Source organism: Chelonia mydas, chromosome 2 (genome assembly GCF_015237465.2).
Source record: "Chelonia mydas isolate rCheMyd1 chromosome 2, rCheMyd1.pri.v2, whole genome shotgun sequence".
Taxonomy (NCBI): domain Eukaryota; kingdom Metazoa; phylum Chordata; order Testudines; family Cheloniidae; genus Chelonia; species Chelonia mydas.
Window position 1 is genome coordinate 29254065 of NC_057850.1, and position 16734 is coordinate 29270798.

Below are 16734 nucleotides of genomic sequence, written 5' to 3' on the forward strand. Positions count from 1 at the left end.
GATCTGTCACTATGTTGCCTTCCTCATTCGTAAGGGTCCCACACTTTCCCTGACCTTCTTCTTGTTGCTAACACACCTGTAGAAACCCTTGTTACCCTTTACATCCTTTGCTAGCTGCAACTCCAGTTGTGCCTTGGTCTTCCTGATTACACCCCTGCATGCTCTAGTAATATTTTTGTATTCCTCTCTCATCATCTGTCCAAATTTCCACTTTTTGTAAGCTTCCTTTTTGAGTTTAAGCTCACTGAAGATTTCACTGTTAAGCCAAGCTGGTTGCCTGCCATATTTGCTATTCTTTCTGCACTTCAGGATGCTTTGTTCCTGCGCCCTCAATAAGGCTTCTTTAAAATACAGCCAGCCATGTCACTGTAGCGCTTAGTGAAGCCGCTACCTATGCCAATGAGAGAGCTTCTCCCATCAGTGTAGGTACTCCACCTCCCCTAGAGACAGTAGCTCTGTCAATGGGAGAATGCCTCCTATCAATATACCACTGTCTATACTGGGAGTTCAGTCAGTATATCTGTGTGGTTGAGGGTCCACATCCCTGTGCGACATATTGAAACCAACATACATTTGTTTACCTCGGAGGTACTGTTGGCACCATTTTGGTTGTCATGACAGAACATAAATCCCCAGATTTCAAGAACTGCCTGTCTTGTGAGGTAGTAAGGTCCTTGAGCAATGGCTATGTACAGATCATTCTCAAAAAGAGCAGAGAGAGAGTTTCATCTGAAAATGTTCTTCATAGAGAGGGCTATGTGCCCCGCTTCTGATCCTGGCTTGCGTGGGCAGACTTATCTGATTACTCTTCTCCAAAGATTGCTCCAACTACTACTACTAATAGGGTCTGAAACCCCTTGTATAAAAGACCAATCATCTACCTGTCGGAAAGCCTTGAGTGAGAGAAGGAAAAACTGCATCAGACTCATAGGAAGAAGAGACAGAAATCTGCTCCAAGCTTTCAACTTCCAAGGCCCTTTGATTTAATAGCTCAAGATCTAAGACAGATTCTTTTTTGATTGTCCTCTGCATATTCCCGCTTTTGCAATGCACTGACTGGGTGCAACAGCCTGGTGGAATTTTGTAGCAGCAGTGCCCATTGGGAGCATCTTGCCCCTCTCATACACAGCTCTCAAGCACACTCAGGGGGTGTGGCTATAAGAAGAGTGCTAGTGCCACTGCCCTCTCAGTTCCTTCCAACTGCTGCAGCATTAGAAGGTGTGAACCTCCTTAAATCCATTAGAATCGTAGTAGCTATGTGCCTTAGTATTTTTTTAAAAAAAGGTACTTATAGTTAGTAGTTAGGTTACAGTAGTTAATATAAATAGTATAGCAGGTTTTTTTATTTAAGAATTTCTTACTGTCATGGCAGAAGCCACTGTGAAGAAGCACAGCTTCAAAAAATGTGTGTCCTGTCCAGCAGACTTCTGATCTTCTCATATGCACAGCCAGTGCCTAGAATGCTTGGGTGACAATCATTCACCAGCACACCGTCAGATAAGCTCCACCTTCACTCCTTGTACCAAGAAGGAGAGATAAAATATACTGCAGAGCCCTCAATTACTTATCAACAAACCTTTGGGATCTGGTAGCTCTAAGGAATCTGATAGTAAGAATAGGAGACCAGAATAGCCTCTGACTATGTCCAGATCCAAAAAACCTTTTAGATCTGAGACAAGAGCTTCAGCTCCAGCGCCAGGCTCTAGTTACAAATCAACTTTTGTCCCCATGCCCAGATCCCAGGGTCTGACTTTAGCCACAGTACATTCCTAATCAGTCCTGTATCCGGACAAGCATCCTAAGGGTATGCAAAATATGTTGGGAGCATCTACCTCAGTGCTGAGGAAAAGAAAGGACAAAAAAAAGCATATATCCAGTGGCTCCTCAGATCACTTACAAATCACGGATCCAAAATTTAAATACTCAGGATCTCAAGATGGATCCTAGAGTATGGATTCAACGGTGAGTCCTTCGGATCCATTTGGGCAAAGCCAGCTACATGTAACAGAGGTTACAGCTCAAATTCATCTGGATCCTTGCCCTTCTTCAGGTCTGATCAGATCATATTTCTTGCTGGACAAAAGACCAAAGTGAGAAGTGCAGAGAGAGAGAGAGAGAGGTCTCCAGAGTTGTTACCACCACCACCTCAGACCCCTATAGTGTCAGCAGGAAAGACTTGTCCTTCATTTTTGGGACCCCTTTTGGGTTTGGGGTCCCTACATTGTAAATCTCACCAATGGCTTCTATATCAGATCCAGGATTGAATTTACAATTGGAGGTTGAACTGGATCCTGTGATTATGCAGATACCAAATTGGGGAATTTGGTGGGCCTGGACAGTGCCTCCTTACTCCTTCTGTCTACTCTTGCCAGACTAGAAGGTTGAAATGTCTAATGCTGGAGCAACATCCTACCCAATCTATGGATCTGAGAGGTATGGACCCAAGGGATACAGATCCGAGAGTTACCAGAATTCCACCTCCCCCACCCTTTCAAACAGGGGCATTGTCAGAAGAGGATTACCAGGAGGGACCTCCACAGTATCAATGTTCCCTCTAATTTTTAACAGGCTGTGTGCGCAAAAAATGTCTTCTGTGCCGCTGCCAAAGCAAAAAAAAAAAAGCCGAAGCCGGAATGCACACGGTGTTTTGCCATGTGCGCGGGGTTTAAAATCTGTGCACACAAGCACATGCCACAGCTTAGAGGGAACAATGCATAGGATAACTTCCAACATGATGTCACAGAGACACAGAGTGACTCATCTCTTGATGGCAACATCAGGATAGTGACAGCATCATCTTCTGCTGAGGATGCAATTCAATTTCATGAATTGGTTGACAGGATGGCATCAACTTTAAAATTATCATCAGTAGCTCTGTAGCTTTGTAGGATCCTTCACATCCAGTTTTTGATATTGTGGCATCTACTGCCAAGGCTAAAGTCTCCTTGCTTATATTAGAAGGGTTGTGGCAACTGGCAAAATCCCTTTGGTCGAAACCACCTTTGTGTCAATCTCTAAAAAGATGAACAAATTATATCAAATCCCACAGGAGGGATTTTCTTATACACCCTCAGCCAAACACTTTGGTTATAGCAGCAACACTGCAAAAGTCTAGATCAGGTTTTCAACCTTCCACCCCCACGGATATGGAGAGAAAAATAGATTCCTTAGACAGAAAATTGGTTTTGTCTGCATCCTGAAACATTCACAGAGCTAGCTACCAAGCAATTATGACTAGATATCAGTTTCAATTATGGGAGAAGATGTCTATCTTTACTAAAAAATTACCAGAAGATCAGAGGAAATTAACATTATCCCTTATTAAGAAGGGGCAAAACGTGGCCAAGCATGCTCATAGGGCATTATTCGTGACCCAGTCACTGCATGGAATTTGAATTTAGTATGAACTCAAGACATGAATGTCCATTTGAGCCATTATGGAATTGTTCCCTCTTTCATCTTTCTATAAAAACAGCATTTATAATAACAATAACTTCCACTAGAAAAATTAGTGAATTGCATACACTGATGGCAAACACTCCCCCCACTACTTTCTGTAAAGACAAAGTAGTTCTTAGACCACATTCTCAGTTTCTTCTGAAGGTAGTTTCAGATTTCCATGTTAATCAGAGTATACATTTGCCTGTGTTTTTTCCTAAACCTCATACAAGTAAAGCGGATTCTAGCTTACATTATTTAAATACAAAAAGAGTGCTCTTGTATTATCTAAGTAGAACTAAGGTCTTCAGGCCATCTCCTGTGTTAATTTGTTTCATATACTGGTACTTGGAAAGATGGAGCCATTTCAGCATAGTTCCTACCTAGATGGGTTAGGGATTACTGGGGACCTTAGAAATGCTTCATAAACTGCCCAGGCCAATGTCCTCTTTGTACACATTGTTAATGAAGAGGATCTCCATTAATCTGGAGGTCTTTGTGAAAGGATGGTAGAGGATTTATCATAGCCCTTAAAAGAATCACAATAGCAGAGCATATTATGTAATGTTAAAAAATCTTCTGTGGATCTCAGGCTATGCATCATATAACAAAATATTTTATTCAAAATGCATTGGACACCACAGCGGTTGCTCAAGAGAAAGGTCTTATTCTCTATTTGTTGGTGCTATAACAAAGAAAGAGGAACCTACATGCATATGCTATAGGACTGACCAACAGTCTGGCAGCTGTAGAAAAAAACTGGACACGAGCTAAAATGGTGCTCAGCTTCAGCAGTCAAATCTCAGATGAAAATTATGTCATAGATTATTTACCTGCTAAATTGTGTTTAAAACCACCACAAAATCTTTGGTTCTTAATGACTCAGATGATTACCAAGCACACAATTTTACTAAAATGGAAAAGTAGGCTTATGTTCAGGATAGAACAGTGACATTTGGACCTGTCTGAGTTAGTAGCCAAAGAAATAATAGCTGATCACTATAGAGAGCAATTATGTGAATTTGAAGAAAGTTGGACCCTATTTCTAGATACATTTGGATAAAAAAATGTTGAGATGGTCCAAAGAATGGCAAACCTTCATTACTCCTGATGTCACTTCATTTTCCCTCCCCGTCCTCTTCTTCCCTCCTCTCCCTATTCATGTATGTAGTTAATTTTATTACCATTACCTCTTGCCTAACATATTATGTCTATATAGTATTGTTTGGTTATGTATTGTCTGTCTTACAGCTTTGACAAGTTGTAAAATTGTGTGATTATGTAATTCTGTTGGTGGTCCTGTGAGGCATGAGGTATTTGGAAACATATACAAGGTGTAAGTCACTTGAATTTTTGTACTTTTAATGGTTTCTTTATGAAAATCAGTTAAACAAAAACCATGAGGTGGATCTACAAAGGAAGCAACATCAATTTCCCAGGAGAAAGTCTTGTACTTTCACTGGTGTGTCAATTCACTTGCCTCCTTCAGGTGCTAGGCAGTAGATTTGACTGCTCACTTGAGAGCTTCAGATGTTCCCATACCCTCCTTTTTGGAACCATTAATACCAGTGGTGGGCAACTTGTGGCCCACGGGCCACATATAGCCCATCAAGGTAATCTAATTGTGGGCTGTGGGAAAGTTTGTTTACATTTGCACGGCCACCCGCAGCTCCCAGTGGCCGCGGTTCGCCATTCCTGGCCAATGGGAGCTGTGGGAAGCAGCGCGGGCTGCAGGGATGTGCTTCCCACTGCTTCCCCCAGCTCCCACTGGCCAGGAATGGTGAAACTGTCTGGCAGCCCACCAGCAGATTACACTAATGAGCTGTGTGTGGCCTGCACGCCACAGGTTGCCCACCACCAATTTATAGCATTTCTGTGGTTCTGAAACAACATCATCACAAATCAGCAGGTTCTGGAAATTGAAGAGGTGGGATATAGCATCCAGTTCCAGTCTCTTTCCCATTCTCAACCACCTTCTCCCTTCCTATCCAGGGACCCGTCTCATGAGAGTGTCCGACATCTTGTGGTGCAATCTCTTCATTTTTTAGAGCAGTAGAAGAAATCTCATCAAGGGGCTTATTCCCTTTACTTCCTCATTCCCAAAAAGCAGAGGAGGATAGTCTTGACCCAAGATTACTAAACACCTTCATTAGAAACCTCAAGTTTGGGATGGTGTCACTTGCTTCTACTATCCTATCCATAGACCTGAATGATTGGTACACTGTTCTCAGTCTCCAGGATTCCTATTTCCACGCTGTGATCTACACAGCCCGTAGAAGGTATCTAATGTTCCTAGTGGGTGGTTGTCATTGCTTGCACATAGTACTACCATTTGGCCTGTTGATACCTCCCAGAGATCATGGTATGACTTCTGGTAGTGGCGTTTTACCTGAGGAAAATGAGAGTCCAAGTGTTCTCATGCTAGACAACTGGCTGATTTGGGGAGAAACTCATCAACAAGTAACAGACTTCATCCGTCATATTCAGATGCTATTTTCCTAATTAGCTCTGAAAATAAGAAAAGACATGTCAGTACTGATCCCAGCACACACACACACCCAAAATGGAGTTCATTAGGGTCATTCTGGACTCCATGATAGCAATGATGTGTCTTCCCTCTTCTCTCTCCCAGCCTCCTCCCCCCAAAAAATCATGCTGTGCTTGTCCTGTGCACCAATCTTCTGGCTAAGCCAAGAACACCTGTGAGAACATGTCTCAGACTACTGGGACATATGGCATCCTGGCTCAGCATGCCAGACTTTACCTTCACTGTATGCAAGAGTTGTTGAAGTCTACATCCATCAAGCAATCATCATCTGGACCTGTTGGTTCGTGCTCCACCTCGGGTTCTGTTGACATTAAAGTGGTGGATGGACCCAACAAAAACCTGCAAATGGTTCCATTCTTCCTCCCTCTGCCAATGAAAGCTCTGATGATGAATCCATCTATGCTTGGCTAGGGAACACTTTTGGACAACTTGCTATAGCAAGACTTGTGGACCCCACAAGAATCAACCCTTCACATAAACATCCTGGAGCTGAGCCATTTACAATGCTTTCACAGACTTTCTACTAGTCACAAAGGGGCTTACCATACAGGTCATGATGGACAAAACTACTGCTGTATTTTACTTGAACAAGCAGAGCAAAGCAAGATCCACTCCCCAGTGTCAGGAAGTGGCACATCTCCAGAACTTTTGCATATGATACATAGTCACCCTGACGGTGATTCATCTTCCAGGAATTCAAAATGTTCTACCAGATTGCTTCTATGGAAAGTTTGTTGATAACGATGGGTGGTCCACAACAGATTACGTAATTTGATTGATATTCAGCAAGTGAGGTCTTGCCACTAGGAAGAATGGGAAGTGCCATCACTTCTGCTCCGGAAGGGGTCAGACTCAGGGTCCATTTCAGATGCATTCTTGATTCCAGGGTTCTTGCATCTTTTCTACGTGTTTCTCCAATTCCATTAATATAAGTAGGCAAAATAATGATAATCCTCACCTGGCCAAGGCAATTTTCGTATGCTGGTCTTCAAATCTTATCTGCACAACCTATAATAATCTTGTGACAGATATGGCAATTTCTTGCAATATCTCTGGGAGATCTTACCATATTAAGTTTAGGTATCCCTATGGGCCATGGATTTTATGGGGTACCACAGCCTTCCAGGAACTGAGAATAGTGATGGGTGACTAAGTAAATTCACTAAGGCTGTAACATCTTCAAAGAGGTACTATCACCTTGAGAGGCTTGCCATATACTTGTTCGTACTGGATTCTCCAGAGCACAAGAAACAAAGAAAGGACTTTTGGATACATAGTCTGAGTTTAAACTGACTTAGATCGAGCATTTTTGTTGTTGTTGTTGCTTTTTTAAAACCAGAACCTTCTATAGGGCAGCCGCTGGGGGGGAAGTAATACTTAGGTAAGGTTTGGAAGAACTGACATTAGCCAGATCCCCTGTTGAATCCGTGAAAGGTTATCCCTGGTAAGCTATTAGGATGTGTGTAGGGCTTTTATTGTTTTTAGTATGTTTTCTCTGTAGTGCTTTTATCTTAAAATAAATGTATTTTTTAGAAAGCCCTGAGCCCTGGCAGCCCCAAACTCATGGGGCTGAAGGCCAGAGACCCTGTTACCTGCAAAAATCTAGGGCACCCTGCCTATAACCTACTGAGAGCTCAAGGCGTGACCCAATCAGTTTAGGCACCCCCACCCTTTTCCTTTTGAGGGCTCAGGGTGTAAGGCACCTACCGCCCATAATGACATGCATTAACAGAGCCCAAAAGGAAGGCTTTAAGCCCTGAGCTGCCCCTTTTAAAGCCTGCATTCCCAGGAGATAAGTCAGCGACCACGCTGCCCCTTTTTGCAGCAGTTTTCATCTCCCCACCCCACAGCCATAAAGTGCTGTTCCCTTCACTCGGCCAGCAATCCAAACACTCCCTCCCCCATCTTAAAGTGGCAGGATGATCATTGTAATAAATCGTATTATCTTGATTAGGATTTTGCAGTTAAATTGTGGGTCATAGTTCCATGTTATGTATGAAAAATACAGCATCTCTTCAAAATTACAGTTACTCTGGTTAATTAATGCATTTTCTGAGAATTTACAGGTTAAACTGTTAATTAGTTAAAATAAGTAAAAATGAAGGTCCTGAAAGATATTTAGCACCACATTTTAGACTTTGTTTTGTCCCTAATGATCTTAATAACAGAAAAGTAGACTCTTCAAACTACTCTTATGGTTTAAACTCACTGAAACCTCATCTTAATCTACTTCGAAGGGGTTTTAAAAAAAGATTAATGATAGCTTTTTTGTTGTTATTCATCATAAATTAAAGTTTCTTCTTCAATAGAGGTTGAAGAATACTGTTCTAGAGAAAACTGAATGAAGAATTGCCTCCTTTCAAAATGACACCTATCTCCCATTGTTCTCAATAAGCAAAATGGCCATAGTCTACATTCACCTGCTCCTCTCCATCTTCTGGAAACACAGGGGTCTATTAGCTTCCATAAGGGAAAAATGGGAGGCAGTGGTCATTTTGAAAGGGGGCATCTTAGCCAGCCTCAGTCCCGTTGAGAACAATGGGAAATGGTAGCCATTTTGAAAGAGGGCAGTTCTTCATTCAGAAGAAGACAACTTTCTGCATCAGCATCTACTGAAGGAGTATTTTCAGTTGTGAAAAATAATTGCAAAGATGACCACTAATCCGTAATTTTCTTTTCAAAACTACCCATTACACCAGCTGTACTCAACAATAAGGTCAGGAGGGAGGGGGACACTAGAGATTTCACTAATGTATATGCATATGTCTATAGAGGGGAATGTGGGAGGAACTGGTGTGTTTGTGTGCACACCCACAGGGAATGTAGGGTGCAGCAAGCAGGATGAATTGGGGAAAAGGGAGTTAGTGGAGAGGAATTTGGAGGACAGAAGAGAGGAGGAAGTCAGGTCATGCTCTCTGGGTGCTTTGGCTGCTCTAATGATTTTCACACAGCTTATCTGGCCACTATGCACTTGCTACTTTCCGCTGCTCCAGGCAAAGTGTACATCTGACTTTAAAAGTTAAAAATAATGAAAAAAACTTTTAAGGTTGATAGCATATATGTATTAAAATTGTTACCAGTATAGCATGGTATAATTATTTTGGTATGTAAAACAACAAACCAAGAAAATTTCCGAACATTAGAACCAAAGGAAAACTATGGTAAAATGGAGTTAAAGCTTAGCGTGCATACCAATGGTTTAGGGTCAAATACATTACATGGAGGATGTAACTATCCCAGAAACAAGCATTATAAACCTAGGAAATTCAAAGTTCAGGTTAAATTTAAAATAAATCCAAATTTAAGATATGGAATTGCACAGTTAGGACGCCCAAATAACCTTAACTTTGTCCTAAAGTGACGCAAGGTGAAGTGGGTGGCAAGAGGGAATCTAATGTCCTTTTGCTATCATTTAAATCTGTTCTGGGACCACAAATTCTAAAATGTCTTAATCATAATCATATGACTACTAGATGATATCACTACAAGTCAGAGCTAAGGTTATTTGGTGCCTTAAGTACAGATTTCCACAAATTTGATTTTTGGATATTTTGATCTATTTTGTTTTTAACCTTAACTGTTAATTGCCTGGTTTAATAATGTTTGGTTTTGGAATAAGTACATCATAATTGTAATGTATTTTTTCCTAAATTACTATTATGTATTTTCACTTTTAATCCCTCTTAATGGAGTTCTTGTCTGGGAATTTTCTTTTTACTCTTTTATTATTTAGATTACTCCTATTTTATTAGGTTGGTAAATTTTGAACTTATAACTTTTTATTTTACTCCATAATTTATACCATCCACCTATTGTGGTTATTTTTATTAAATTAATATTAGAGATATTTTGGTATGTTTTTGTATGCAGATCTTCCATGTGACTTCCAAAGTATCATTATTTTCATTTAATTTTCGTCTTCAATAATTTTTGAAAAAAATAACAAAGATGGAACTAAAAAAACCCAAACAAAAATAGAGGCTTGTTCAAATATTTTCCATTATTATCTTTATAATTATTATCATATTTCAAAATTATTGTATATTATTTAGAATAGTTTATTAAAGTATTTTATACATTTATGAATATTTGTGGAATCTTCAGGTGAAGAAATTCTAATAATTCACTGTCATTAATTTATTTTATAACCAGACTCTAGATAACAACAAATGTTAATGTTTTGTAGATTGCATTAACATTCCCATACCATTATTTGAAATATTTATGTCCTCTATTAAGCTATACCTCAACATTCTGTTTTACCTGCAGCTGAATGTGGAGCCTCTGCAACAAATAATGAAGGAATTTTGCTGTCCCCCAATTACCCACTCAACTATGGAAACAACCATGAATGCATTTATAGCATTCAGGTACAAGCAGGGAAGGGAATCAATATTTCAGCCAGAACATTTCACTTAGCACAAGGAGATGTTCTTAAGGTAGGTTGTCACTTTTGTAATGTGTCTATGTTATTTCTAAACACATCATGCTTTCATGCCATTGTGCTGTTCATCTGTTTGTAGTATTACAATTTTATGTGAGTTTATATTAATAATTGCCATTATAGTAAAATATCTTCTATCTAAAACAATTCCACATGTAATAAGTCAAGAACAAGGCAAGCTTTTATCTTGTCTACAGTCTCCCATTCCTTTACATGTCCATTCTCTAACCATATATCCATGTTTTTATAGCCATAAAAACATTTTAAGACCAAGCATACTCTGCAGTCTTATATTTGTATGTAAGTTTACTATGTATGTTACATACTAATCTTTTAACAGGGTTGCATGTCTCCTATGACTCATGTTTTTGCATCAAAATTTTCAAAAGTTTTGTTCTTGTCTAGGAAGTAATATTTTTTCCTCTGTCCAATTACATTGAGAGGCTTAATTTTATATGGTTCTTTGACTGGCACACAAGGAATGCACTTATGAGGGGTCTGGAATTGCATGGTATGAAGCACCTTCCGCAAAATGTTGAGCACCATCAGTTCCAGTTGGGCTCCCAGCACTTTTAAAAATTGATCTCAAATACTAACATTATTAATTTGATGTAGAGCTATCACCCTAACAACTACAGTTTTTTAAAATGTTGTTAGGTACTTTTTTATTAATAGACTAACAAAATATTTACATTTCTACCTGAATACATTGCTTAGAGATTTACATTCCAGGTTAAACACTGTTAAACCGTTTCTAATAGGCAAATAGGCAGAAACAAACAAAACAACAAATAGTCCCAGGCTTTATGGAAAAGCAAAACGAAAAACAAAACTAAAAAACAAATGTTAACTCCATCAAATTAACAGAAATGAACTACTTCAAAGGACTACACAAAAATGCAGAAATTACATTCCCTATTTTTTGCGTTGCTGTGTACAAAGTAATTGACTGTTTCCTTTAATTATCCTGTTACTTTACTAATTGATAAGAGAGTTAATGCTTACCATTTATCTTCAATTAAAAAAAAAACATTAAATAAAACTAATCCTTGCAACATCCATGTGAGGTATGTAAGTAGTCAGTTTTACCAATTATGGTATTTTACAAGTGGTGAATTGAGTTAGAGAAAATAATGATTCGTTAGAGATGAGATTTGGGCCTACATTTAGAGGTTCTGGCCTACATATAGATCACTATCCCCACACCACTGATAGAAGTAAATATACCAGTTTTTCTTTATAGTTTTTTTATATAGAAAATTATGGATGGAATTCCTCATGACCATAAATAAAATTGAACTATCCAAATCTGTTATCTATAAGTAAAAATGAAAACATTCTACAGTAGAAGCTCGGAATGGAGGTTGTTCGTAACTCTGAAATGTTTGTAACTCTGAACAAAATGTTATGGTTGTTCTTTCAGAAGTTTACAACTGAACATTGCCTTAATACAGCTTTGAAACTTTACTACACTTCTACCCCGATATAATGCAGTCCAAAAAATCTTACCGTCTTATAGGTGAGACCACATTATATCGGGGTAGGGAGAGGAATCGCTCCCCGCCGCAGCTCACCTCCGCTTCCTCCCCTGAGCGTGCCGCTGCCGCTCAACTTCTGCCTCCTCCCTCCCTCCCTCCCTTCCAGGCTCGCCGTGCCAATCAGCTGTTTGGTGCAGGAAGCCTGGAAGGGAGGGGGGAGAAGCGGAGTGGCAGTGGCGCGCTCAGGGGAGGAGGTGGAGCAGAGGTGAGCTGGGGTGGGGGTGGCTGCAGCAAGTAAGGGGCGGGGCACAGAGGAACCGCTTGTGGTAACATGAATTCGGATATAGCAAGGTAAAGCAGCCCTGCTCCTCGGAGCGCTGCTTTACCGCATTATATCCGAATTCGCATTATATCGGACCGCATTATATCGGGGTAGAGGTGTATGTGGAAGAAAAATGGTACTTTCCCTTTAATTTTTTAGTAGTTTACATTTAACACATTGTACTATATTTTGCTTCTTTTTTTTTTCTTCTTCTGCTGTTGCCTGATTGTGCACTTCCAGTTCCAACTGAGGTGTGTGATTGACTGGTCAATTCAGAACTCTGGTGTTTGTAACTCTGAAGTTCTACTGTATTGAATTACTTTGACATTTAACTAGGAAGCAATGCAACTCTTCTCCCTGCTTTAGCCATGCCATTTTTATCTGCGCACAGGCAGTTCAGAGAAGATTTATGATTGAGTTGCCATGACAAAAACACAGATTTCAATGTTCACCAGCTTTCCTTTTACGTTCCTTTAGAAAATATTAGCTTGGAATGTTTTTACTTATTTAATTATTTTTACATTTAATGAATATGCTTGTATCTTCATTTTCAAGGGTAGTGCAAAGGAAGAAGAAAAAGCACTGAAGAATAGCTATAAATATCACTCACAGAATTTTTCTCTGACTTAAATGGGGATGAATAATAAATAAATAAAAGTGTCAGCTGGTAAATGGATTCTTGCATATCAAATCACCACCTTTGAATTACAGTAATAAGCTATAATTCCTCCTAAACTATTTGACAGACAGCCACAGCACCATCATCAATTATGATCAAAGTTTAGGTGCTTACCTGAATTGGGGGCAGGGCAGAGTTACAACATAACAGAGGGATCTTGAGGAAGGATGATACCCAGTGGCGTAGGCACCAACTCCATGGGTGCTCCAGGGCTGGAACAGCCACGTACAAAAACTAGTGGGTGCTCAGCACCCACCAGCCACCCACCAATCAGCTGTTTGGTGGGCCCCTCCAATTAAGTACTCGGTGGGCCCTGTCGATCAGCTGTTCGGGGTGGGTGGGAGGTGTAGGGAGGGGGTGGAACGGGGGTGGGAAGAGGCAGAGCAAGGGCAAGGCATGCTTGGGGGAGGGGCGGGGGTGGAGGTGGGGCAAGGGTGGGGCCTTGGGGGAAGGGATGGATTGGGGGGTGGGGACTCGGAGTGGAATTATAATTTCTCCCCAAATGACCCAGTCCACAGAAGGACTGCATTTCATAATCTCTGAGATGATGTGGGGGAAAAAGCAATTTGATGTTAGGCAGTAGCTGTTAATTCTAGGTTTCTCTTGTTAAAGTAGAGTTCTCTTATTTCCTAAAAGAAAATACTTACCTACTATTTTCTAGAAAAAAGATGAGGTGTTCTTAGAGCTTAAGGTTTCATAAGAAGAGCTTCTGGAGCAAACTGATACATTTAAAAAGCAATGACTGACCACACCTAGGTAATATACATCCAAGAGGTCAGAAGGATCTTAGGAATAAAATGACTGAACTGTGATAAAAATGCACAGGTGTTTTTGTGTGACCTGTGTGTTCCATGATGCCTGTCAGGTTTTCCCCGGCTCATTAAATAATCCCCTCAAAACCTTATTGATTTTACATACTTTCAGTCTGGTTCAACTTTGTTGAAGGTGGAGTCTTAAGCATAAGTCATTGTCATACATAAACAGATTACCAAGTGATTCCTGGAAAAGCTATGTGCAAAAAATGACAACCTTGTCATCTCAAAATTAACTAATCAAACCAAGAATTTGATGGTTCATACATGCATACTTCCTCTTATATGAAGAACATTTGGGTCTCTTGCTATAGCAATTCTGTTACTTCACCAGGAGCTTGAAAATCCATCATCAATAGGGTTTTTTTTACATTAGATGAACTCAGTTTATATTATTTATTTGACTTCATTATTGCTTTCTTACAACAACAATGTCACATAATTGGTGGGATTTTCAAAAGCACCTGAAGTTCTGTCAGCATGAGGATACTCATGAAAATTAACACAAATCAACTAAAGGTGTGAAGTTAATGCACATAAATTAGAGGACATTTAACATCCATGTGGATGTACTCATTCAGGAGTAATTTTTTTAAAAAAAATAAATAAATTAAAGAAATAGTCCCAGTCCCAAAGTTTATACAGTTTAACTGAAGACATGAAGGGCAGAGTCCATGACTTGATGAAAGTCAGTAGCAAAACTCTGATTAACTTCCAGGGATTTAACTGGAAATGATGAGTGAGAAGACCAACAATATGCATGGATTGGGGTAAGGAGTAACATGAGTTACAACACCAAGATCATTAATCGTCTAAGACATGAGGAAACCTTAATGGTTCAGATTAAAGCTTTGGTTTGGTTTGGTTTGGTTTACTTCCTCTGAACAATTCCTGTGAATTGCTTCCTGTGAGCCTTATGTAAGTATTGAGTTTTGTGGATGGATTTAGGTGTGGAGATAGTGACTTGACAGACCAGAATTGGAAGTGCATCGCAAGCATAGTGGTTAGCATTAAGAAAAAGCCAGCATGTGCCATAATGGTAGACAGTTTGAAGCAACTAAAATAATCTAATTCTAGGCTGTATCCTTTCTGACATTTGTGAAGAAGGCACTCTGATGCCTTCACTAACAAAAAAGAGTGTGTGTTTTTAATCAAAGGATAACTAATGTGTGTTACCTATCCCACTTTAAAAAAACCTAAAAAAATATGGACCCAAGGTACTGTAGTTTTATTTAGCAATTAAGTTAGTGAGGTCAACAAGAGAGAGGGGGTATAGTACTGATGTTGACTACTACAAAGGTTTTTTACAATCCATTTAGGATTTTACAGAGAGATAATTATAGTGTGTTATTTATCTTGCTGTAAAAACAAACACAAAAAACACCTTTGTGTTAGTGAAGAGAATATTTCAAAAAGCTGTGTCCTCAAGTTGTCTTCTGAGGGTGTTGAGAGAGCCTCTTTGACTGCTGCCTGTAGATCAGAGTTCTGAGTGCAAAAAAAGCTGATAATAAATAGCTTACACTAGAGGGTGGCTATTTCTGGCTATCCCCAAACAATTCCTGTGCCAGGTGTTAAGTCTTGTGAGGTTTCTTCTTTGAGAGTCCTTGTGACTAGGACACAACAAGGTAACATTTTTTGTAGGCTTGGTCTCCACTGCAGACTTATGTCAGTATAACTATGTTGCTCAGGGGTGTGGAAAATCCACATCCCCGAGTGATGTAGTTATGCAGACCTGAACCCTCACTCAGGGAGTTGGGAGTGCCTACGCTAATGGGAGAAGCTCTTCTGTCAGCATAGGTAGCATCTTCACTAAGCACCACAGTAGCACAGCTGCACAGATACAGCACAGTATGTGTAGACAAGCCTGAAGATAATGGGAAGTACTTCTCTGTTGTGAGTTAGATTCTTGTAACATTACAGTTCACTCCAGGAGAGCTCTGTGTTGTGTTAAAATGAGCCAATAGACTCTGACTATGGAGGTGTTAACTGGCCACTTCAGCTTTAATGGTCTCTTACAGTATGTTAACTGCTTATACTAAACAATCTGTTCCAGCTGGTATTTAGCCCTGACCCTCTGACAACCTTTCCTAGACCGAAGAAGAGATCTGTGTAAACTGGAATACTTATCTCCTTCACCAACAGAAAATAGTCCTATAAAAGATATATTACCTCACCCACATTGAACAGTTAAACAGCTTTTTTTTTTTTTTTTGGGGGGGGGGGTGGATTGGTGGGGGGTTGGGGAGAAATCTGTGTGTCATATCAGTGGATTCCCTGGAAGAGAGATACCTTAGAAAATGTTTCTCTAAATGAATCATTTTTCAGGAAGTTCGCACTTTTAGCCACATTAACTGGTATGAGAAACTTGGAACATAGGGAATTCATCAAGATTTACTTTGTCTTTTTCCTTAAATGTTTTGCTGCTCTCTTCAGTTCTGGTCTCGGTGACACCACAAATAAGGAGATATTGCCATCCTCTCCAGTAAGACTGGATTGAGTGATATTAGCCAATACATATATGTTAGGCATAGTACACGCTACATTAATAGATATTATGTGAATGGTATTAATATAATATCCTCTGTGTGTGTGTGTGTGTGTGTGTTTGTGTGTGTGTTGGGCACTTATGTTAAGTGAATATATTATGCTCTTCCTACAATTCTGTTCACCCATGTCAAGCATCCCACAATACTTTTCAGGCTGAAATCAGTTTTGACATTAGAAAACAGGAAGCCTGTCAAAGTCAAGTTCTATCACAGTTCTATCACAGGTTGGGATGTACCTCTATGTCCAGCTGGTTTGGAATGTGGTATTCAAACAGAGATAAGGAAAAGAACAGAAAAACAAGTTGAGAAATTAGTGGGTTGGATTTTAGGTGACAAAATAAGTGTTTTTAACTTGTAAACAAACTTGATATAAACATCAGTGGATTTAGGGGTGTATCTTTGAAGCACATCTTCTGATTAAAGTGAACATGCTTTGAGATAATAATTGTTTTTTTGTATTGTACTGT

General features: G+C 39.7%; 1 protein-coding gene across 2 annotated transcripts in view; it reads left to right on the top strand.

Moving 5' to 3' along the window:
• The window catches only part of CSMD3 (CUB and Sushi multiple domains 3), a 1174472-nt gene that overhangs the window by 762058 nt on the left and 395680 nt on the right, over positions 1-16734 (top strand). For both annotated transcript variants that reach the window (XM_037892097.2, XM_043539165.1), the window contains one exon: positions 10256-10425. In XM_037892097.2, coding sequence (XP_037748025.1) covers positions 10256-10425 — 170 coding nt within the window. The remainder of the gene's footprint in view (positions 1-10255; positions 10426-16734) is intronic.